This window comes from Salmo trutta, chromosome 14 (assembly GCF_901001165.1).
Source record: "Salmo trutta chromosome 14, fSalTru1.1, whole genome shotgun sequence".
Lineage (NCBI taxonomy): Eukaryota > Metazoa > Chordata > Actinopteri > Salmoniformes > Salmonidae > Salmo > Salmo trutta.
In genome coordinates this window covers 48,280,255-48,305,616 of record NC_042970.1, presented here as the reverse complement: position 1 = coordinate 48,305,616, position 25,362 = coordinate 48,280,255, and the positions used below count along the sequence as shown (strand labels likewise).

The window sequence follows — 25,362 nt, the reverse complement described above, 5'->3', positions numbered from 1 at the left end:
GGAAAAAAACAAACGGAATAGAGCTAAGCACAGGCAAAATCCTAGAGAAACTTGGCTCTGTCTGCTTTCCAACAGACGCTGGGAGACATTCACCTTTCAGCAGGACAATTACCTAAAACAAAGCAAAATATACACGGGAGTTAAATATACATTGAATGTTCCTAAGTGGCCTAGTTACAGTTTTGGCTTAAATCTATGGCAAGACTTAAATGGCTGTCTAGCAAATGATCATCAACCAACTTGCCAGAGCTTGAACATTTTTTGGAGAATATTGGGCAAATATTGTACAATCTGAACTGTGTTAAGATTTCAAAAGGTAGACAGGCCTACAGGTGCTCATTGAGGCCTTTAAGTTCTTTGGTTATCACTTTTCGACTAGTGTGGATCTGTATATTTTAAAAAGTGAATGAATAAATGTGAAACTCTGATTTAGGCCAAATAGAGAGGCCACAATTCCATCACAAAGTCACGCTACCCCCCCCCCCCCCCCCCCCGCCATCGAACAGCTCTGTCAGGCCCGTTTTTTAAATTTTATTACTAAACTGGACCTGCGGGGGATGAATGGAAAACGGCCCACAATGTCTGCGCACTACGAGTACTTAGTGATGCCTTATGGATTAGCCAATGCTCCGTCGGTGTTCCAGGCATTCGTAAACGAGGTGTTCTGTGACATGCTCGGGCGCCAGGTGGTTGTGTATATTGATGACATCCTGATCTGCTCGGCCACCTTGGAGGATCACATCACCCGCGTCCGGGTTGTCCTGGGACGCCTCCTGGAGAACCATCTGTACGTCAAAGTGGAGAAGTGCCTGTTCCGTCAGGTCGACGTCTCCTTGGTATACCGGATCAGCCCGCAGGGAGTGGTTATGGATGAGAGGAAGGTCGAGGCAGTCAAGTCATGGCCAGTCCCAAACACCATAAAGGGAATACAGCGTTTTTTGGTGTTTGCCAACTTCTACAGCCGCTTCATTAAAAACTGCAGCTCACCTCAAGGGTGGCCCCCTTAAGTTGGTGTGGAGTCCTGCAGCCGATGAGACCTTCTGCCTATTGAAGGGGCGTTTCACCTCCGCCCCGTTGCTGAAACACCCAGAAACACCTCAATGTCGCTGGTCTACTAACTACCGGTCCTGGCAATCGTTACGCACACCTGGACCTCATCACCTAGATTCTCTCCCTTTATCACCCAGGCATCAGGCAGTATTGGTTTTGTTCACCTTCTGTACACTTCTCCTGTTTTTGTTTATCTTCGTGATTCTTATTAAACTCACCTTTTGCACCTGCTTTCTGACTCCCAGCATATACGTTACAACAAAAGTATGACAGCCCTTTTAGATCTAGAGCTGTTATTGACCTTAAAGGCTCAGTGGCTCTTGAAACACTATCTAGCATCTACCCCCCCTACTCTATCTGGTGCTTTTAACTAAAACCTTTCACAAGTGGGATCCTGTGTTTCATTATAGTGGACTACTTCATTTTATCACTTATCAAAATGGTGTCACAACTGCAATGTGAGGAAATCAAATCGGTACTTTTGGTATGGGAATGTCTTTTATTTTCTCCAATACAGAATATAAAAGGTATACAGCTACTGCACTGAATGCAGCAGGACATTGAAACAACTCTTCATCTTGGAATAAAGGACACATTACTTTTTTTTTGAACAAGGATCCTTCGTTGGTTCTTTACAGGCATGCTACTTTTCCACAATTCAACCCAAACAACCCAGCCCAACCGTTTCCTTCTGCTCTTCATCCTCCTCCTTGGAAGGGCAACAAATAAGACTTTGCTCGGCAAAACACAATTCCAAGGCTGACTTCCTCCACAACATTGCCCCTTGCTTTTTTTTTTTACATGTCCGATCCTTCAGCAACATTCATATTGAGTATTCCAACTTTAATGATTTTGATGCATCAATGCAGGCATAGTTAGAATAGACCTGACCAGCTGACAAGGGGATACGACTAGCAACAGGTCAAACAAAAGGTGGAATAATAAGCATTTTAAGCAGTGAGGGTAAACTATAACCTGCTTTGATTGTCAAAAACATTACATGAATAGAACAGAATGGAGTCCTTTTAAAATGTGGTTTTCCGACACAGCTCCTGGATAGAAGGTGCAGTTTCTTACAAAGGCAGTGCTGATGTGAGGGAAGGAGAGGTCAACTTGGCCGGTACACACACACAGGTGTTCAGTGCATCTTATAAGTCTAACACGGCTTCCTATCACGCTGTCACCTTTCATCTGCACTGATTTATGAAAGACTACGAATTACAGAAAGGACACATGGAGACGAAGCCACTATAGACTTGTCAAGATGCATTTAGCTGAGATACACTCCTCCTTAATGGATAATCACCATTGACAATACAACTCACTGAAGAGGAGTACATCCCAGCTAGAAAGCACTATATATGTGTGTGTGGCGCGAGGCAGTCGCCTGTCTCTCTACATGTCGTCCTTGTCCTTGGCGCCGTGTTTGAGGATGCGAGTGAACTCGGCGTAGTTGAAGTTGCCCTTCTTGTCGATGGGCGCCTCGCGAAACAGCTCGTCAACCTCCTCGTCGGTGAAGCGGTCACCCATGGTGGTCAGCAGCTCCCGCAGGTGGTCCTCGTGGATCACTCCTGCAAACAGGGGAGAGTTATTGGGCCTGTGTCACTATGCTTAGCGGACTCCTAGTATTGTCATTGTCATGCCAGCAATGGAGTAAGACAGCACAAACAGATCTGGGACTCTTTCCAAGATACAGGTTACAGCCCATTATATCTCTGGTCCTGTGGTCCAGATCTGTATGTGCTAAGAAGGGTTGATCAGCTCTAGCTACAGATCTAGACCAGGCTACAATGACGACTTTGCACAACCTACATCTGGACCAAACTAATTGGGTTTGTAATTTTCTAGGGATGTGCATCTCGCCTTTCATGAACGGTTCAATACGCATCTAGATACATGGGCTCGGATACGATACGTTTTATTTTGAAACGATTCGGAGAAGGAATTGATGCGATTCGGTTCAATACGATTCGATGCACTACATTTTTTTGCATGAACATTAATTTTCCATTTTAAATGAATATCGCTGCTGATGGGATAACTTCTCACAACTGATTAGCCCTCAGTTTAAGAAGTGTGTGTGTGTGTGTGTGCACTAGCAGAATGGAAGGAAGTGGGGGTTTATTTGATCGCCTACGACTTCTCAGAAGGCAGCCTGCCCTCTGACCCCTTTTTCTCCGCCGCCTCTTCACGCAAATCATAGGGATATGGGCCTGTTCCCGAGAAAGCAGTATATAATTAGCGTCGGGCTCGTCAGACTCGTTAAAGGGAAAAAAAGGATTCTGCCAGTCCGTGATTAGTAATCGCAGTCCTGATGTCCAGAAGTTATTTTCGGTCATTAGAGACAGTAGCGGCAACTGTACAAAATAAGTAAAAATAAAAAATTGTTACAAACAACTGAAATAAATGAACAAAAAAAACTATCGGTTGGGGTCACGTAAAACGTCAGTCTTCTCCGGCGCCATTTAAAAAGAAATGTGCATGGCATTTAGCCATTAATATAATGAGTTTGGGATTTTTACCCCGTCTCAAAAGCGAATAGTAGATCTTTTGGAATTTTACTTAGACCATCTCCTGCTCAGATCAGTGAATGGAAGTATGTATGGAAGGCCATTCCGACAATTAATTTTTTTCAATGTCGATACTATCTACAAATTTTAAGATACTACACTGAAAAAATATATAACATGCAACAATTTCAAAGATTTTACCGAGTTACAGTTCTTATGAGGAAATCAATCAGCCCTACTCTAGTGTTTCCCAAACTCGTTCCTGGGGACCCCAAGGGGTCACGTTTAGCTTTTTTTGCCCTAGCACTACACAGCTGATTCAAATAATCAAAGCTTAATGGTGAGTTGATTATTTGAATCAGCTTCATTTAGGAGAAGCCTTTTGGGTTCATAGAACCCAAAAGGGTTCTACCTGGAACCAAATGGGTTCTTCAAAGGGTTCTCCTATGGGGACAGCCGAATAACTATTTTAGATTCTAGATAGAAAAAAAGTGCTAAGAGTGTTGGGCAAAAAACTAAATTGTGCACCCCTTGGGGTCCCCAGGACCGAGTTTGGGAAACACTGCCCTAATCTATGGATTTCACATGACTGGGAATACAGATATGCATCTATTGGTCACAGATACCTTTAAAAAAAAGTGGCGTGGATCAGAAAGGCTATATCTGGTCTTATTCGCATAGAGTTGATCAGGCTGTTGATTGTGACCTATGGGATGTTGTCCCACTCTTCTGTGCAATGTTGCTGGATATTGGTGGGGAACTCATACATGTCGATTCAGAGCATCTCAAACATGCTCAATGGGTGACATGTCTGAGTATGCGGGCCATGGAAGAACTGGGACATTTTTGTGTGCAGATCCTTGCGACATGGGGCAGTGCATTATCATGCTGAAACATGAGGCGATGGCGGCAGATGAATGGCACAACAATGGGCCTCAGGATCTCGACAGGGTAACTCTGTGCATTTACATTGGCATCGATAAAAATGCAATTTTGTTCGTTGTCCGTAGCTTTATGCCTGCCCATACCCATAACCTCACCATGGGGACTCTGTTAAAAACATTGGAATCAGCAAACTGCTCGCCCACATGACGGCATATATGCTGTCTGCCATCTGCCCCGGTACAGTTGAAACCGGGATTCATCCGTGAAGAGCACACTTCTCCAGCATGCCAGTGGCCATCAAAGGTGAGCATTTGCCCACTGAAGTCGGCTATAATGCTGAACTGCAGTCAGGTCAAGACCCTGGTGAGGACGATGAGGACGCAGATGAGCTTTCATGAGACAGTTTCTGACAGCTTGTGCAGAAATTATTCTGTTGTGCAAACCCACAGTTTCATCAGCTGTCTGGGTGGTCTCAGACGATCCAGCAGGTGAAGAAGCCGGATGTGGAGATCCTTGGCTGGCGTGGTTACACGTGGTCTGCTGTTGTACTGCCAAATTCTCTAAAACAACGTTGGAGGCGGCTTATGATATAGAAATGACCATTCAATTATCTGAATAACAGCTCTGGTGGACATTCCTACAGTCAGCAGGCCAATTGCACACCCCTTCAAAACTTGAGACATCTGTGGCATTGTGTTGTGACAAAACTGCACATTCTAGAGTGGCCTTTATTGTCCCCGGCACAAGGTGCACCTGTATAATGATCACACTGTTTAATCAGCTTCTTGATATGCCACACCTGTCAGGTGGATGGATAGTCTTGGCAAAGGAGAAATGCTCACTAATGGGGATGTAAACAACATTTGAAATAAATATTTTTGTCCGTATGGAACATTTCAGGGATCTTTTATTTCATGCTCATGAAACATTGGACCAACACCTTACATGTTGCGTTTATAATTTTGTTCAGAGTAAGTCGAAATTTCAAGATACGTTTCAAGATAAAATGTGTTTCCCTGTGGCCCAGAGATTTCCTAATCTGGTAGGCTAACCCAGTGGTTCTCAAACCTCTCCTCGGGGACCCTCAGACAGTTCATGTATTTGATCTATTCCAGAACTAGCACACCTGATTCAACATATCAACTTAACCTTGATTAATGTGAATCATATGAACTTTGCACCCTAGTTGGATGGTATTATTAGCAGTTGATGTTACTCTTCAATAACACAGACCCCAACGCAAATCAGGGGGAGGAAAATAGGTTTATTCAAAGAGAACAAATTATGCGGCGAGGTAGATGTTCATGCTCTCCTGTCCTCAGTGATTCTCCACACAGAACAAAGGGACAGGATGTAGTTTTATAACTCAGCCCTAGCCTGTGGTATACCAATTAGAATTCCTTGCAATAAACTGGGCCAATGGTCAAATAACAAGTATCCTATTTCAGATTCAATGTATAAACAATTTGGGCCAATGAGAACTTGTTATGAGTCCCGGACTGAAATTCCTCCCATGTCTCTGGCCCATTGAAAAAACACTATTTCCATTCATCGTTAGTACTCTATTGACCTCTCATCCTCTGCGTTGTGTATTTATCTTCAGAATATTCTTACAGTATGACATAGTGATAAATCTGCTATGATGGAACCAGATTTTTTTCTAATCAGGTCATAACGGTTTTTAAAAAATTGGACAATTGAACTAACAGAGCTGAGTTTGCTTTAGGCAGGGTTGTGTTGTGTAGGCCTTTGCATCTATAATTAAAAAGTTACTCACACAGTATGTCATCACTATTGTCTTGGTAGCCTAGCCACCCGAAGTGTGAATATAAACCACATTTGATCACATTCACATTCTCTTAACATATATAAATTGTCCTATTTTAGGCTATAAATACATAGCTTAGGCTATAAAAATACTTGTTTTCCTTGGCCAGAGGGGATCAGAGCTCATAGGCTTCTCTAGGCTAACTGCAGCTGTTATCAGTAGGCTACAGTTCATCAGACTGAAGCACAGATTAATTATGCACGACTTGGCAAATCAGTCTAAACAACAGTACTTTGTCCCTATTTCCAACACTTACGTCAATATTTTTTTATCAAACAATCAAAAGTGTTGGGGAATATGCCAGCTCGCCACAGGTTTGCTGATCTCACGTTTGCTGGATAGATGGATATCGCCACATAATGCTACAAATGAAAAAACATCCTACCTATGTGTATGTTCTACTATCTAGAAATGCCGAGATACGCAAGTCAATATTTCTAGATAGTATCTCGACATTTTGAAATAGTTTCAACATTAAAAAAAATATGAATGTGACAATGTACAACTCTCCAAAATGACCCTGTTCATGTAAAAATTACCAAATACCTTGACTGTTTAAAGCAAAACTATTTCTTATGGTGAACCTAAAAATCTAAATAAAATCGGAATGATTCGAAAACTCCTATCAACTGTTGCGTCCCCCCTAACACTACACAGCTGATTCAAATAACCAATTCATCATCAAGCTCTGATTTATTTGAGTCAGCTGTGTAGTGCTAGGGCAAAAACCAAGACATTCACCCAGGGGGTCTCAGGACCGACTTCGGGAAACCCTGGGCTACTGAACTGATGGAGAGGAAGCTATTTTAGAAATGAAACGATATTAGTTAAAAAAACATAAGTGAACAAATCGTTTTGGGATCCTGCAGACCGATACACTAGTATCTTAAACTCCCACACTTTGAGCTAAAAGATGATGGCCAGAGTTTAAATTTCCCATGATGTTGCACAGAGATGTAAGTCAATAAGTCATTGTTTTAGTCAAAGTATGATATATTTTGGCATGAAGTGCCAAATCCGAATGTGTGACCACTTCGCACCCGAACGTGTGTGCTCGCATAATCCCTTAAAATACCTTCGCTGGAATAACGACAAATAAGCAGCAATAGTACATTGACACCCCCCTTTGTTTTTACACTGATGCTACTCTGTTTATTATCTATGCATAGTCACTTTACCCCTACCTGTACAAATTACCTCAACTAACCTGTACCGCCCCACATTGACTCGGTACCGATACCCCCTGTATATAGCCTCGTTATTGCCATTTTATTATGTTTTGTTTAATATTTTCTTAATTTTATTTCTTGAACTGCATTGTTGGTTAAGGGCTTGTAAGTAAGCATTTCACTGTCGTATTCGGCACGTATGACAAATACCATTTGATTTAAATAGTACTATTTGTCCATCTTGAGATGCCGTAGCCAGTAATTAATCTAACAATATGAAGAAAAAAAATCTGACATGAATTGACGTTTTTGTTGAGATCTTAGTCACGCAATTTTACATCTAACTAAGATGTTTGGTGCAGTATTTCTCAATTGAGAAAATGTGCATGAAAACGAATTGTCTCTCATTGACAAACACTTAATTGAAGAATCCCTAATGTTGACCAATCACCGACGAAAGGGCGTAGACTTCAATGTTTATTGATCAGAAACACCTGCTGCAAAGTTCTTCCTATTCACGAGTCGTCTGAGAGCCAAACAGCTTTTCTCTGTAGCCTACACTTGGGTTTCCACTAGATAAAACAGCCACAAATTCACAATTGGCTATATCGTACATATTCATGAAAACAAAAGCGAGCGTTTTGGTCTTATTTTAAGGTTAGGTTTAGGGTAAATTTAGCATTGTGGTGAAGATTAGGGTTAAGGTGAGTGTTAGGTTTCAAATCTGATTTTAATAAGAGAAAATGTAGAAATAGACCGGGTTTATGACTTTGTGGCTTAACTAGTGACCACCCCACACTTGGCCGGCCTACCATGAAGAAAATTCAAATAGGGGGTGCAAACAATTTTTTTTGTGCCTCCCCTTCTTTACCAACAGATTATCATAATCCATTGGATAATTTGTCAAATTTCACTTATTTTTGACCTAGTTTGCATTAAAAAAAAACATATGACCATTCGCCCCAAGATGTATGGTTTTGTCCGCTAAACTTTAAGGCAAACTCACCCATTGCTTCAATACACACTCCAAACCGTTCAATAGGGGGCGTTAGGGGAAAATGGCAGAAACGGATGTTCTGTTTGAATCGGATGACGTAGAGATGACAGTGAGAAGAATTGGATTACAGTGGCGAACACAAAAGGAAATAAGAGAAGTAAAGTGGTTTTGGAAAATAGTAAATCCAAACCTAGTTCTGAATATAATTTTGGGGGGTTGGAATAATGGTTTTTCGATGTTGATAACCATGGCAAGGTGACTGGGAATATGGTTGAATCCAAAAAGTGTAGTTATTCTATCTGTAAGGCAATCAAAAACTTCAGTACAGAGACAAAGTGGAGTCACAATTCAATGGCTCAGACACGAGACATATGTGGCAGGGTCTACAGACAATCACGGATTACAAAGGGAACGCAAACTGTGTCACAGACACCCAAGTCTTGCTCCCGGACAAGCTAAGCACCTTCGCCCGTTTTGTGAATAAGTGTGCCACCGACGCGGCCCGCTCCCAAGGACTGTGGGCTCTCGTTCTCCGTGGCCGACGTGAGTAAGACATTTAAGCATGTTAACCCTCGCAATGTTAACCCTCGCAAGGTTAACCCCGTAGCACTCACTTCTGTCATCTTGAAGTGCTTTGAGAGACGAGTCAAGGATCATCACCTCTACCTTACCTGACACCCTAGACAAACTTCAATTTGCATACCGCCCCAATAGATCCACAGATGATGCAATCGCCATCGTACTGCACCCTGCCCTATCCCATCTGGTCAAGAGGAATGAATACCTTATGTAAGAATGCTGGTCATTGACTATAGCTCAGCCTTCAACACCATAGTACCCTCCAAGCTCGTTATTAAGCTTGGGGCCCTGGGTCTGAACCCCGCCCTGTGCAACTGGGTCCTGGACTTCCTGACGGGCCGCTCCCAGGTGGTGAAGGTAGGAAACAACACCTCCACTTCGCCAATCGTCAACACAGGTGCCCCACAAGGGTGCGTACTTAGCCCCCTCCTGTCCTCCCTGTTCACCCATGACTGCATGGCCACGCACGCCTCCAACCCTATCATCATGTTTGCAAACGACACAACAGTAGTAGGCCTGATTACCAACAATGACGAGACAGCCTACAGGGAGGAGGTGAGGGCCCTGGCGGAGTGGTGCCAGGAAAATAACCTCTCCCTCAACAAACTGAAGGAGCTGATCGTGGACTTCAGGAAATAAGAGGGAGCACGCCCCTATCCACATCGACGGGACCGCAGTGGAGAAGGTGGGAAGCTTCAAGTTCCTCGGCATACACATCAGTGACAATCTGAAATGGTCCACCCACACAGACAGTGTGGTGAAGAAGGCGCAACAGAGCCTCTTCAACCTCAGGAGGCTGAAGAAATTTGGCTTGGCCCCTCACAAACCCCGCTACCATCCAGAAGGCGAGGTCAGTTCAGGTGCATCAAAGCTGGGACTGAGAGACTGAAAAACAGCTTCTGTCTCAAGGCCATCAGCCTGTTCAATAGCCATCACTAGTCGGCTACCACCCGGTTACTCAGCCCTGCACCTTAGACGCTGCTGCCCTGTATACATAGACATGGAATCACTGGTCACTTTAATAATGTTTACATACTGCTCTACTCATTTCATTCTATTCTACTGTATTTTAGTCATTGCCACACCATCGCTCGTCCTAATATTTATATATTTCTTAATTTTATTATTTTACTGTGTGTATTGTTGTGAATTGTTAGATACTACTGCACTGTTGGAGCTAGGAACACAAGCATTTCGTTACACCCGCAATAACATCTGCTAAATATGTGTATGTGACCAATAAAACTTGATTTGAAGATGACGGATTGGAATCTGTTGTCTTCAGGGCGGCTATCAATGTTGTCATCTCTGGGGTGGTGCTAGATGCAAACGCAAAGGATATACGTGAAGAATTGGATCAAGTGGTTGGTGCACAATGACTGACCCACATGGTAGATGGAAGCCCACTCCATCCATTCTATTGTCTCCCTTCTCACGTGTATTTGGGTTATATGAGATTCCCTGTGAGAGCCTTCGTGCCCAAATCCATGCAGCGTGATGAATGTAACTGATTTGGTCAAGTGTATGTGGTAGAGGTCGACCGTTTATGATTTTTCAACGCCTATACCGATTTATTGGAGGACCAAAAAAAGCCGATACCGATTAATCGGACGATTTAAAAAAATAAATAAATACAATTTAAAAAAATACTATTTTTATAAATGTATTTAATTTTATTTATTTCACCTTTATTTAACCAGGTAGGCAAGTTGAGAAAATGTTCTCATTTACAATTGCGACCTGGCCAAGATAAAGCAAAGCAGTTTGACACATACAACACAGAGTTACACATGGAGTAAAACAAACCTACAGTCAATAATATAGAAGAAAAATAAGTCTATATACAAAGTGAGCAAATGAGGTGAGATAAGGGAGGTAAAGGCAAAAAAGGCCATGGTGGCGAAGTAAATACAATATAGCAAGTAAAACACTGGAATGGAAGATTTGCAGTGGAAGAAATTGCAAAGTAGAAATAGAAATAATGGGGTGCAAAGGAGCTAAATAAATAAATAGAGTAGGGGAAGTGGTAGTTGTTTGGGCTAAATTATAGATGGGCTATGCACAGGTGCAGTAATGACAATTACAACAATACTGAATGAACACTTATTTTAACTTAATATAATACATCAATAAAATCTATTTAGTCTCAAATAAATAATGAACATGTTCCATTTGGTTTAAATAATGCAAAAACACAGTGTTAAAGAAGAAAGTAAAAGTACAATATGTGCCATGTAAAAAAGCTAACGTTTAAGTTCCTTGCTCAGAACATGAGAACATATGAAAGCTGGTGGTTCCTTTTAACATGAGTCTTCAATATTCTCATGTAAGAAGTTTTCGGTTGTAGTTATTATAGGAATTATAGGACTATTTCTCTCTATACGATTTGTATTTCATATACCTTTGACTATTGGATGTTCTTATAGGCACTTTAGTATTGCCAGTGTAACATTATAGCTTCCGTCCCTCTCCTTGCCCCTACCTGGGCTCGAACCAGGAACACATAGACAACAGCCACCCTCAAAGCATCGTTACTCATCGCTCCACAAAAGCCGCGGCCCTTGCAGAGCAAGGGGAACAACTACTTCAAGGTCTCAGAGCGAGTGACGTCACTGATTGAAACGCTATTAGCGCGCACCCCGCTAACTAGCTAGCCATTTCACATCGGTTACACCAGCCTAATCTCAGGAGTTGATACGCTTGAAGTCATAAACAGCTCAATGTTTGAAGCACAGCGAAGAGCTGCTGGCAAACGCACGAAAGTGCTGTTTGAATGAATGCTTATGAGCCTGCTGCTCCCTACCACAGCTCAGTCAGACTGCTCTATAATCGGCCCTCTATCAAATCATAGACTTAATTATAACATAATAACACACAGAAATATGAGCCTTAGGTCATTAATATGGGCAAATCCGGAAACTATCATTTCGAAAACAAAACATTTATTCTTTCAGTGAAATACGGAACCGTTTCGTATTTTATCTAACGGGTGGCATCCCTAAGTCTAAGTATTCCTGTTACATTGCACAACCTTCAATGTTATGTCATAATTACGTAAAATTCTGGCAAATTAGTTTGCAACGAGCCAGGCGGCCCAAACTGTTGCATATACCCTGACTCTGCGTGCAATGAGCGCAAGAGAAGTGACACAATTTCCCTAGGTTAAAATTGCCTGCTAACCTGGATTTCTTTTAACTAAATATGCAGGTTTAAAAAAAAAAATATACTGAGCCACAGGCCTTCCCTGTGGCTCAGTTGGTAGAGCATGGTGTTTGCAATGCCAGCATGGTGTGTGCAATGCCAGGGTTGTGGGTTCGATTCCCACGGGGGGCCAGTACAAAAAAAAATGCATGAAATGTATGCATTCACTACTGTAAGTCGCTCTGGATAAGAGCGTCTGCTAAATGACTGAAATGTAAATGTATTGATTTTAAGAAAGGCGTTGATGTTTATGGTTAGGTACATTCGTGGAACGATTGCGCAAATGCGCTTTTGTTAAATCATCCCCCGTTTGGCAAAGTTGGCTGTCTTTGTTAGGAAGAAATAGTCTTCACACAGTTTGCAACGAGCCAGGCGGCCCAAACTGCTGCATATACCCTGACTCTGTTGCACAGAACGCAAGAGAAGTGACACAATTTCCCTAGTTAAAATAAATTCATGTTAGCAGGCAATAATAACTAAATATACAGGTTTAAAAATATATACTTGTGTATTGATTTTATGTTTGTTAGGTACACATTGGTGCAACGACAGTGCTTTTTTCGCAAATGCGCTTGTTAAATCACCCGTTTGGCGAAGTAGGCTATGATTCAATGATAAATTAACAGGCACCGCATCGATTATATGCAACGCAGGACAAGCTAGATAACTACACATGGTTGATGATATTACTAGTTTAACTAGTGATTATGTTAAGATTGATTGTTTTGTATAAGATACATTTAATGCTAGCTAGCACCTTACCTTGGCTCCTTGCGGCACTCGCATAACAGGTAGTCAGTCTGCCACGCAGTCTCCTCGTGGAGTGCAATGTAATCGGCCATGATCGTGTCCAAAAATGCCGATTACCGATTGTCATAACTTGAAATCGGCCCTAATTAATCGGCCATTACGATTAATCGGTCGACCTCTAGTATGTAGACAGGAGGAGAATTATATGCCAGCTGAGCCTAAATGCTGCAAGTGTGGTGGTGAACATGCACCCGAATTTCTGAAGTGTCCTGTTAGGGTGAAGGAGACAAGAATAAGGTGGCAAGAATAAGGGCTATCCAGAATGTCTCCTATCCGGTGGCATTAAGAGTGGAAGAAAGGCGTGAAGTTCAATAAGTAATGGTGGTAGGAGTAGAGACACAAGATGATGTTCCTTGTCAACAGAGGGATCCTGACATGTTGCATGTTAAGAAAGTGGACTTTGTAGCATTTATTACTTTGGTTATCAACTGCACAGAGAAGATAGGCTTCATTGTTGAGTGCGTCTGAGCGTTTTTTGGGGACTTTTCTGCAGCCATTACAAGGAATCCTGTCGGTGAATGCTCCCTCCTCACAGGCACCTGAGCCTGTGTAGGGATGTGATTTGAATGTGACTGGAGGAGTGGGATGGTTGTTTTTTATTTATTTTTGTATTATCCCTTTCCGCAATTGAATATATTATTTTCGTTTTGTTTCAATATAGTAGGTGGCGGCAATACACCAATAGGTGTAGTCTGCCATAAAACTTTAAAGAAGAACCGTTCAGTAGTTACGCTATCCATATTACCAGCAATATTCTTTCTATTTCTATGACGGATTTGCGGCCGCAATTTAGATAATGCATTGATACGTAGCTATCAACAGCTCATATAGGCACGGTTTAGCCGAGACTCATCTCTTGACAGGTAGACTGGTAGTGTCACTGATTCCCCCCCCCCCGTACTGCTGCTCATTCCATTCACCAGCTCCGTCACTGGCCTTCCAGGCGTCACTGAACTCGGATCATTACCACCAACCCCGGACTGTCTTGTCTCATTATGCACACCTGGTTCCCATTCCCCCTGATTAGTATGTTATATATGAGACCTATGTTCCCCATTGTCCTTGTCGGTTATTTTTACCATGTCCGTTGGTCTTGTGAGCACCTGTGCTGTTGTATCAGCTTCCATGCTACATGTTATTGTGCACTTGTTTTACGGGTCTCGTCCTGTGTATTATTTAGAGGTTTTACACCTCGCTCTTTGTTTGGGTGGAGAAAATAAAAACCCCTGTTATGTATTCCTGCGCTTGTCTCCTATCATTATACAGCGTGACAGGTAGTCATTTTCTGAAATCGTGATTTTCAACTCACAGGAATTACTCAATAGTTGCAGCAACTTCACATAGAAATGTCAGTTATTGATCTATCATCCTACTTGAAAGCAAGTCTAAGAAGCAGTAGATCTGTTCTATGTGCACTATTTCTATGCTTCCGGTTCTTAAGTTTTGTTTTTGCTTCTTTTACTTTTGGTTTTGTACACCAGCTTCAAACAGCTGAAACAATATTTTTGGTTATGGAAAATATATTTCACAGCAGTTTAGGTACAATGATTCTCTACACTAGACTAGCTTATTTTGTTACATAAACTGAAATTAGATTTTTAGCAACCAGGAAAAAGTGGAGCATTTTCTGCATAGTTCAACTTTAAACATATGAACCGGGGACTGATGCATATCTGTGTATCATTAAATTCCTATAATTTTCCCCATCTGTTTTTCCTTTTTAGTGTTCGTTGTTGTTATGGTGGAGGCTAGGGGTTGACATTGGAGAGTGTTTGTGTGTGCTTGCATGTGTGTTTTTATGTGTCTCACCAGAGCCCTCCTCGTCGAAGCAGGCGAAGGCGTTGCGGATGACGTCCTCGGGGTCGGTGCCGTTGAGGCGCTCTCCAAACATAGTGAGGAACATGGTGAAGTTGATGGGCCCCGGTGCCTCAGCCATCATCCCCTCCAGGTACTCATCAGATGGGTTCTTACCTGAGGAACACAACAAAACACACACACCATGGTCAACATTTAAGAGATTCTCCAGTCTTTTGTATACTTTTTAGCCGGTAGTTCTGAAAGTAGCCTCACTAGCCAAAAGTCGTTCCCGACAATTGCATACTATTTCACACTGTGCAGATATGCACACCACGTCGTTGCTCTCTCTCTCGCTCTGCTGTGGGTGCATGATGTTCCTCTTGCTAGCGGTCACTCATATGGCGAGGGGCTGAACTCAAGTTTCTAGGGGGCTGGCCAACCGTACGTGGGGGAAAATGGCGCAGCACAGTTTCCAGAAAAACAGTTGCTTTCAAACTAGGGATTTCGTGGCTAAATGAGGTAAGACAGTAATTATGCTCATAGAATATTCATGTATGAACTACACATTGACACATCCAGCCCAAAGCGGGAGGTTTAAAAAATACTTAGTTGTCTCCAAAGTTCCGGAGCATGTCTTTAAGTAGTCAAATCTGAATTTTGTTCAACAGTAGCCATTGATTAACTAGGTCAGGCTTTGTTTTTTGGTAGATTATGGTTAAACGTTATTACTGATCTGCCTGCTTATTGTTCTCTATTTTACAGTATACTAGTATTTAGCTGGGAAATGCATTTCTGTTGCAATATAGATTCAATGAAACTCATGTTCTATGACTGAGTGGAATTTCTTTGAATTGCACTGAATTCAATTCTACTTCCTGTCACCCAAACTCAAATTCTACATTGTGTGGGGTGTGGCCAATTCAATTTGATATGTTTAGGTCTTGTATATAAAGAAACGTCCTCTCACTGTCAACTGTGTTTATTTTCAGCAAACTTAACCTGTAAATATTTGTATGACCATAACAAGATTCAACAACTGAGACATAAGCTGAACAAGTTCCACAGACATGTGACTAACAGAAATGGAATAATGTGTCCCTGAACAAAGAGGGGGTCAAAAATCAAAAGTAATAGTCAGTATCTGGTGTGGCCACCAGCTGCATTAAGTACTGCAGTGCATCTCCTCATGGACTGCACCAGATTTGCCAGTTCTTGCTGTGAGATGTTACCCCACTCTTCCACCAAGGCACCTGCAAGTTCCTGGACATTTCTGGGGGGAATGGCCCTAGCCCTCACCCTCCGATCCAACAGGTCCCAGACGTGCTCAATGGGATTGAGATCCGGGCTCTTCGCTGGCCATGGCAGAACACTGACATTCCTGTCTTGCAGGAAATCACGCACAGAACGAGCAGTATGGCTGGTGGCATTGTCATGCTGGAGCGTCATGTCAGGATGAGCCTGCAGGAAGGGTACCACATGAGGGAGGAGGATGTTTTCCCTGTAACGCACAGCGTTGAGATTGCCTGCAATGACAACAAGCTCAGTCCGATGATGCTGTGACACACCGCTCCAGACCATGACGGACCCTCCACCTCCAAATTGATCCCGCTCCAGAGTACAGGCCTCAGTGTAACGCTCATTCCTTCGAAGATAAACGCAAATCCGACCATCACCACTGGTGAGACAAAACCGCTACTCGTCAGTGAAGAGCACTTTTTGCCAGTCCAGTCTGGTCCAGCGACGGTGGGTTTGTGCCCATTGTTGCCGGTGATGTCTGGTGAGGACCTGCCTTACAACAGGCCTACAAGCCCTCAGTCCAGCCTCTCTCAGCCTATTGCAGCCAGTCTGAGCACTGATGGAGGGATTGTGCATTCCTGGTGTAACTCGGACAGTTGTTGTTGCCATCCTGTACCTGTCCCGCAGGGGTGATGTTCGGATGTACCGATCTTGTGCAGGTGTTGTTACACGTGGTCTGCCACTGCGAGGACGATCAGCTGCCGTCCTGTCTCCCTGTAGCGCTGTCTTAGGCGTCTCACAGTATGGACATTGCAATTTATTGCCCTGGCCACATCTGCAGTCCTCATGCCTCCTTGCAGCATGCCTAAGGCACGTTCACGCAGATGAGCAGGGACCCTGGGCATCTTTCTTTTGGTGTTTTTCAGAGTCAGTAGAAAGGCCTCTTCAGTGTCCTAAGTTTTCAGAACTGTGACCTTAATTGCCTACCGTCTGTAAGCTGTTAGTGTCTTAACGACCGTTCCACAGGTGCATGTTCATTAATTGTTTATGGTTCATTGAACAAGCATGGGAAACAGTGTTTAAACCCTTTACAATGAAGATCTGTGAAGTTATATTGATTTTTATGAATTATCTTTGAAAGACAGAGTCCTGAAAAAGGGACGTTTCTTTTTTTGCTGAGTTTAGAATATAGTCAACCCTCTAACAACAGTTTCCAATGGGTTCCCTTTTGGCCCGTGTCTTACCCAGTGAGGCCAGCATATCGTGCAGATCCTCCTTGTCGATGAAGCCGTCTCGGTTCTGGTCGATCATGTTGAAGGCCTCCTTGAACTCCTGGATCTGAGACTGGTCAAACATGGCGAACACGTTGGACGTGGCCCTCTGGGGGCGCTTCTTGGTGGTCTTCCCCTTTGCGCGTTTGCTCGACATGGTGGCGGTTGGATTGGCCTAAGGGTTGCAGAATAGGACATGGATAGTTAGTCAGATGAAAGATAGACTTGCATATTGTCGAAGGGGAATGTCCCCCCAAAAAAATTGAGAAAAATGCTATTGGTTAAAACTTGGCACTCAACAAGAGTATATAAAGTGAAAAGGTAGACAGTGACGCTTTACAAGACTAAATCAGTCGGTGTCATTACGATGTGCATTTTAAATGATCATACATGAGTTATAGTGGCGGTCAGTGCCGTTTAAGATGATGGAGGACGATTATTTTTTTAGAAGCATGGCCTTATTTCTATTACAACATATTGGATGACTGTCATTCATATTCCATTCACCCGGCTCAATGTAAAATTAATAGGTTTAGGCTACTTACTACATGACACTCAAATTCTCCCTATAAACATCATGAGGTTGCTACAACCTAGCCAATGAATGAAAGTTTACAACGTAGGTGCACAGGTCTAGAGAAATTTGAGTAATCAAGGTGACAGACTTTGACACATTCAATACCGCCTTGCACAATCTTGCCTGCATCTAGCTGACCTAGGGTGTAATCATTAGTCCAACAGTTGCAAATGAGAGTTTCTATTAGACAAATTCAGGTATGTTTATCTCCGTTTCGTTCCGTTTGCTTCCGTTTAAGAAATGTTTTTCAACAGAATCGACGGAATTAATACACCCCTGATCACTCGCAAACACAGTTCACTTTCAAAGCAGCCAGATCGTTATATAATTCCTTCTCGCCTCTACGCGCTCTCTTCCTCTCACCTCTTCCCTTTGCTTGTGGACTTCAGTGCACAACACATCAGCTGTCTGTGACCATGCGGAAAAACCTTTCCAAGCCAAACCTTCATATCATAAACGCAAACCGTTACACACAGCCTACATCGTTGTCACCATATTAGCTTACGTCAAGCCAACAACAAAGCTACTAGAACTAACACGTTAGTAAACCCGCTACAATCATGGAGTACAGTGTACAGTCAGAAAGCAGTTGCTCCAGTGGCAATAAATGAATTAAACCAAAAGCTTACCTTGACTCTGAAAAGTTCCAGTGTTGGATAGCCAGCTAGTTAACATAGCATCCCTTTCTGTTTGAGCCGGGTGTTTGAGGAGGCTAAACTAGCTAGCTGCATTTGGTAGCTAAGTAAGTGAAAGTGAGAAATATAGCTCTCGCGCTTCTCAATTTAAGAAATGTATTTGTTCAAAACTGTTCAACTATTGTCTTTCTTTCTCTTTGAGTCAACTACTCACCACATTTTATGCACTGCAGTAGCTGTAGCTTATGCTTTCAGTACTAGATTAATTCTCTGATCCTTTGAATGGGTGGACATGTCAGTTCATGCTGCAAGAGCTCTGATAACTTCTGGAGGACGTCCTCCAGCCTGTCATAATTATTGTGTAAGTATATGGAAAGGGGTGAGAACCACAAGCCTCCTTGGTTTTGTATTGAAGTCAATGTACCCAGAGGAGGATGGAAACTAGCTGTCCTCCAGCTACACCATGGTGCTACCCTACAGAATGCTGTTGAGGCTGCTGTAGACCTTCATTGCAAAACAGTGTGTTTTAATAAATTATTTGGTGACGTGAATATATTTAGTATAGTTTTATCTAAAAATTATCATGGTCCTCCCCTTCCTCATCTGTGGAGCCCCCACTGATTAGTTAACATTTTACATCAATTGTATAGGTAAGGATACGGACTTTAAATGATTATTACTCATTCTCAGTTATTCCATTTTCTAGTGATGCACCGATATGGCATTTTTGGCCAATAACAATATCCAATATTTTCTTTGCCAAAAGAAACCGAAACCGATACCCGATATTTTATAATTTTAGCGGCCTTTTATGCATTCTAGTACAGTTAAATAATTCACACACATGGACGCAGCGGTCTAAGGCACTGCATCTCAGTGCAAGAGGCGTCACTACAGTCCCTGATTTGAATCGAGGCTGTATCACATCCGGCCGTAATTGGGAGTCCCATAGGGCGGCGCACAATTGGCCCAGGGTCGTCCGGGCGGTCATTGTAAATAACAATTTGTTCTTAACTGACTTGCCTAGTTAAATAAAGGTTACACACACTGACCAAAAAGTTATTTGGTTGCCATTTACGTATGTCCCCATTACCAGTAAAACATAATCAAAATCTATTTCTTTCACTTACTTGCTGTGCTATTTCGTTGTTTCAGTCGTTTCATTCTCAACCAGGATTTCTATGGAACGACGTATGGGTCTTTGTGTGTCAAAAAAGATACACGTCAAATAGCACTAAAAAAAGCTAGCTAGCTCATGGATGCAAACAATGTTCTTCCCCAAAAACATAACAAAATGACAATCTGTTTCAGTAGCTATAGTTAGCTAGCTAACTATATAGCTAGGTGTCATCTAAAATAACCCTAATTTATAAGACAGTTCTTACTTGATTAATGGTTGTCGGACCCATCTATGTGAAGCTAGCCACAATAAGGTTTAGCCACAATATTGCACTTTGCAGTTATCCTTAAAAAAAAAAGTATGGCACAATTCTACTATTTGTATTCATTTGCATCACTGCCAATGACATACTTTTATTTTGAAGGCAAACTGCAAATTCCACTATTGTGCCTAATCCTTATTGTGGCTAGCTTCACAACACATAACCCGGTCCGGTCAACCTAGCGAATACTTACTCACAAGGATTCCGAAATCATTGCTAAGAATGAAAATGACTGCAGTTTCTACTGGTCATTGTTTTCAGGCTGGTTGTATTGGTGCTAGCTAGATACCAAGCTAAAGCTAGCTACCCCAGAAGTTGTGGTCGAACAAATTCTGCTTTATTACCAACGCAGTATTGTAAGCACATCGTTCGTGGCCGGTGTTTGCAGACTTTTTTGTACAGCTTTGACAGTGCTACTGTATCTTTTTTGACATGCAAAGACCCAAACGACGTTCCATAGTATGTATGTCATGAAGCTAATAGCAGTGATGATATTACTGTGTAACTCTGGTAGGGCAACATCTGAGAAGTAGCGCACTTGGTAGTGTGTACCGGTGCTCGACCAGTCGGCGAAAGCCAACAGCACCAACAAGAGATAAAGGTTGATTGTCAAGGGCAATCAACGGCAATGAATTCCATGCTCTGACAGCTGATGCTTAAAGTTAGAGAGGGAGATATAAGTCTCCAGCTTAAGTGATTCAGCGAGACAGTCATTTGGGAAACCAAGGCTATTGAGTCTGCCGATAAGAATTGATTGGCAGAGTCGAAGCCTTGGCCAGGTTGATGAAGACTGCTGCACAGTACTGTATTTTATCGATGGCGGTTCCGATATCGTTTAGGACCTTGAGCGTGGCTGAGGTGCACCCGTGATCAGCTCGGAAAACAGATTTCAAAGTGGAGAAGGTACGGTGGGATTCGAAGTGGTTGGTGATCTGTTATCTTGGTTAGGAAGGTTAGGAATGCTGTGTTTCACGTGTTGTGCAAAATTTTACGTTGCATCATTATGCCATGGACCTACGTTATATAGGTATGCAGAGTAGCTTTGACATCAGTTTTTAACATCGGCGTTAAACTATACATCAGGCCGATACCGGCGTTGGCATTTTTAGCTAATATCGTCAGATTCCAATATGTTCACTGATATCGTGCATCCCTACCATTTTCAGTTTCTCTGCATTTGTGAGAAAGATCATGCCATCAACCTCCAACTAATACTTTCTCTCTCAATGCACTGAAGACACCGGTGGTGCTACCCCTAATGTGTCACCTGCAGTGAATATTGTCAAGATGACAAAAGACAGCCACCTGCTTTCCTTGAGAACAGGCCAAATTTAGACCTGTCACTCACACGGCTCAGTGTGCATTATTGAGGAAGTGTGTACAGGAGGTGATAGTGCAGCTGGGCGGTGGCACATCAGAATACTGACTGTGAGAGAGCCAATGCCATGCAGGAAGGAACAGGTAATTAGAGAAATATGTTGGATTTGAGTCAGTGACTGATGGAGTATCTATTGTTTCTCTCTCTACTGGCATTAAGTACAGGAGATATACAGTTCATTTGGAAAGTATTCAGACCCCTTCCCTTTTTCCACATTTTGTTATGTTACAGCCGTATTCTAAATTGGATTAAAAAAAATTTAAATCATCAATCTACACACAATACCCCATAATGACAAAGCGAAAACAGGTTTTTAGAAATTGTTGCAAAAAAAACTGAAATACCTTATTTACATAATTATTCAGACCCTTTGCTATGAGACTCGAAATTTAGCTCAATTTTCCATTGATCATCCTTTAGATGTTTTTACAACTTGATTGAAGTCCACCTGTGGTAAATTCAATTGATTGGACATGATTTGGAAAGGCACACACCTGTCTATATAAGGTCGTACAGTCGACATTGTATGTCAGCAAAAACCAAGCCATGTGGTCGAAGGAATTGTCCTTAGAGCTCCAAGACAGGACTGCGTCGAGGCACAGATCTGGGGAAGTTTAGTGAAAATGTTCTGCAGCATTGAAGGTCCACAGAGGCCGCCATCATTCTTAAATGGAAGAAGTTTGGAACCACCAAGACTCTTCCTAGAGCTGGCCAAACTGAGCAAAAGGGGGGAGAAGGGACTTGGGCAGGGAGGTGACCAAGAACCTGATGGTCACTGACAGAGCGCCAGCATTCCTCTGTGGAGATGGGAGAACCTTCCAGAAGGACAACCATCTCTGTAGCACTCCACCAATCAGGCCTTTATGGTAGAGTGGCCAGACGGAAGCCACTCCACAGTAAAAGGCACATGACAGCCCACTTGGAGTTTGCCAAAGGGTACCGAAAGGACTCAGACCATGAGAAACAAGATTATTTGGCCTGAATGCCAAACCTCATGTTCTGGAGGAAATCTGGCACCATCCCTACGGAGAAGCATGGTGGTGGCAGCATCACGATGTGGGGATGTTTTTCAGTGGCAGGGACTGGGGGACTAGTTAGGATTGAGGGAAAGATGAATGTAGCAGTACAGAGAGATCCTTGCTGAAAACTTGCTCCAGAGCGCTCAGAACCTCAGAATGGGGTGAAGGTTCACCTTCTAACAGAACAATGACCCTAAGCACACAGCCAAGACAACTCAGGAGTGCCTTCGGGACAAATCTCTGGATGTTCTTGAGTGGCCCAGCCAGAGCCCGGACTTGAACCCGATCGAACATCTCTGGAGAGACCTGCAGTAATGCTCCCATCCAACCTGACAGTGCTTGAGAGGATCTGCAGAGAAGAATGGGAATAACTCCCCAAATACAGGTGTGCCAAGCTTGTAACATCATACCCAAGAAGAGTCAATGCTGTAATCGCTGCCAAAGGTGCTTCAACAAAGTATTGAGTAAAGAGTCTGAATACTTATTTAAATGTAACATTTCTGTTTTTATTTGTAAAAAATGTTGTGCAAATTTATGAAAACCTGTTTTGGGTTTGTCATTATAGGGTACTGTGTGTAGATTGAGGGATTTAATCTATTTGAGAATATGGCTGTAACGTAACAAAGTGGAAAAGGTCAAGGGGTCTGAATACTTTCCGAATGCACTGTAAATACTGTCATTTAGCAAGCCTTATTTGAGGATAGATTGGAACAACGTGTGTGCATGTGATAGCAGGTTGTAGAATGGTAGAACACTAAATAATGATTGTGTTCAGGCAAAAAAACTGGAGAAAATTATGAAACAAACTAAAATGAGCGTTCTTATCGTCCAAATTCAGGTATTATAAACAAAAATCTGCTGTTTCACCCCTACTTGTTGTTAACAGTGTTACTTGTAACTTGAGGGTTTTACAGAAACAAGTTATGCAATATGTCTACCAGCCCACCTTTATATGTTGCGGGGAACTCCGCTCTGGACATAGACTTCATGAGGTTAACACTGGACAACTGAAACATATGAAGGCGGACAGGTACACATATTGCATTACTTGTTTCTACAGAAACCTCTAGTTATAAGTAACTGTTTCCAGTTCATAAACCACCAGTGGTTAGAATATTTCTCCAAAGACTTCCAAGGAAGGCTATGTTAACTAAGGCTCGTCGTTTGCCTATCTTCGCTGTCCTTTATTGCTCACTCTCCCCCCGCTCTGTCTCTCTGGTACAAAGGTACAGTCATTTTCCCAATTGGATCAACCTGCAATAACAGACAGTGCTCTCAATTTGACTCTGTAATATGTAACCACATTTCAACCTAGTCAAGATCTCCAATGCAAAGCATCCTTACCGCTATCAGCCAGCCAACTGTATATGACCCAGTAGAAGTAAACAAGCCTGTGTGTAAAACCTGCACCTTATGCCCTTACTAACAAAGATGAAAATCACACAGCATTGCACTTCAAGCAGTGGCTTGTTCCTTTCAATTAGGTTTGTTTACTTTACTCTGTTTCGGTCTCTCTGCTTGCTATCGGAGGTAACAGATCTGAGGGAGTGTTTCACAGTTTGCTAATTCTCCCTGTTGCTACGTGAGGAAGCCCAAAACAAAACATTGTCCAGCTCCTTTTCAGAGGATGAAGGACTTCGAAGATGATTAGGATTTTGGGCCAAATGTTTCTTCTCAGAAGTTCTCACAGTCCTCTTTTCCAGAGCTTTATAACTCACCGCTATGACAAAGGGGGCTGTTCAAAAATGAGATTGTTAGAAGTAGTGACTTTCAGGGTCGAGTTAACTGACTTCCTGTAAACATTCATAGTTGGAATTTTGGAATGTTCCGGTTATTCTTTCACATTCTTGTGACTCCAGAGGGCAAGGGAAAACTAGATCCCTATCCCCTTGTAGTGATGGCAAGCACAACTGTTAAAACGGATCAATTAGTCTAGTCCAAACCCCCTCATCTAATCCCAACTAACTTAATCTCTTCAGTCTGAAGCCACCTTGGAAACCTGTGTTTGCCAACCTTTGTGTGTAACATTCAAGTGGATTTCTACGCCCGAATGACCTCACTGCTTCTGAAACCTATTGAATTCCTCAGCACTCTCGACTGTCTGACTCACCGATGAGGTCTTGGAAAACCTTTCGGGGTCAACTCAATCATTGGTTTGTGTGTTGTGCTCTTCTCTGATAACTGTTCATTAGTGTACCTCATCCTTGCCCAATGCACTCTATGTATCCCTCCCCTCTGTGTTGCAGACACATACTCACTCACTGACTGTTAGTCACCAGACAGTTAATCACTCATTGTTGACCTGACCACCTAACCCCTCTCACCACAGGTCACTACTACTACCGAAGGGTTAAGCACTGGGGTCGTTTCACAACGCAACACAGTCCAACAAACCTAACCAACCTCTTGTTGTCTGAAAACAGCTAAACATGACAGGCTTTAGATGAGAAGTGAGACTGAGTTTGTGGGTCACAGAGTGGTGAAATTCCACTGTCTAATCTGGTGTGATGATGGGAGTACATTAGTAAATCCTTCCTTCCACAAGTTGTGGGGACTACAGAGCACCAGCGTGATGAGACGCTACTCCAGATGACCCTAAACCTATGACCGGTTACTTTTGGCATACAAGGAGAACTCAGAAACCCTATCCCGTCCCCACCTTTTAACCCAGCTCTTACCACTGTTGACAGTTTCCCATACAACTCTGACTAATGTGTTAAAGTGCCACAAATCTAATCCCAACATAAATCCCTCTCAACTAAACAACGTTAAAACAGAAGGCAAAATGGAAGAAAAAATGTATCTTACCTTGGCTTCAAGGGAATAGTATTTGTTTCTGGAGTCCTCTTAGCCCTTTGTCTGGGTCTCACTGTTTAGTTGGAAGGGAAGCAGGCAGCTCTGCTGAAAAGTTTGTTTAAAGCATCAGTCTTCTAACCGGCCACTCCCCCTCCTCCCCTGGCCAATCGTCTGTCCCGGCT

The 25,362-nt window shown here is 42.7% G+C and overlaps 1 protein-coding gene across 1 annotated transcript; it reads right to left on the bottom strand.

Moving 5' to 3' along the window:
* Positions 1–1,529: 1,529 nt before the first annotated feature.
* LOC115208297 (myosin regulatory light polypeptide 9) lies at positions 1,530–25,345 on the bottom strand. Its single transcript, XM_029776237.1, has 4 exons — positions 25,193–25,345; positions 17,307–17,508; positions 14,839–15,000; positions 1,530–2,621 (listed from the first exon to the last, which is right to left on the bottom strand). The coding sequence occupies exons 2-4, from the start codon at positions 17,488–17,490 to the stop codon at positions 2,446–2,448; spliced, it is 522 nt and encodes a 173-aa protein (XP_029632097.1). The 5' UTR covers positions 17,491–17,508; positions 25,193–25,345; the 3' UTR covers positions 1,530–2,445.
* Between the last annotated feature and the right edge of the window lie 17 nt (positions 25,346–25,362).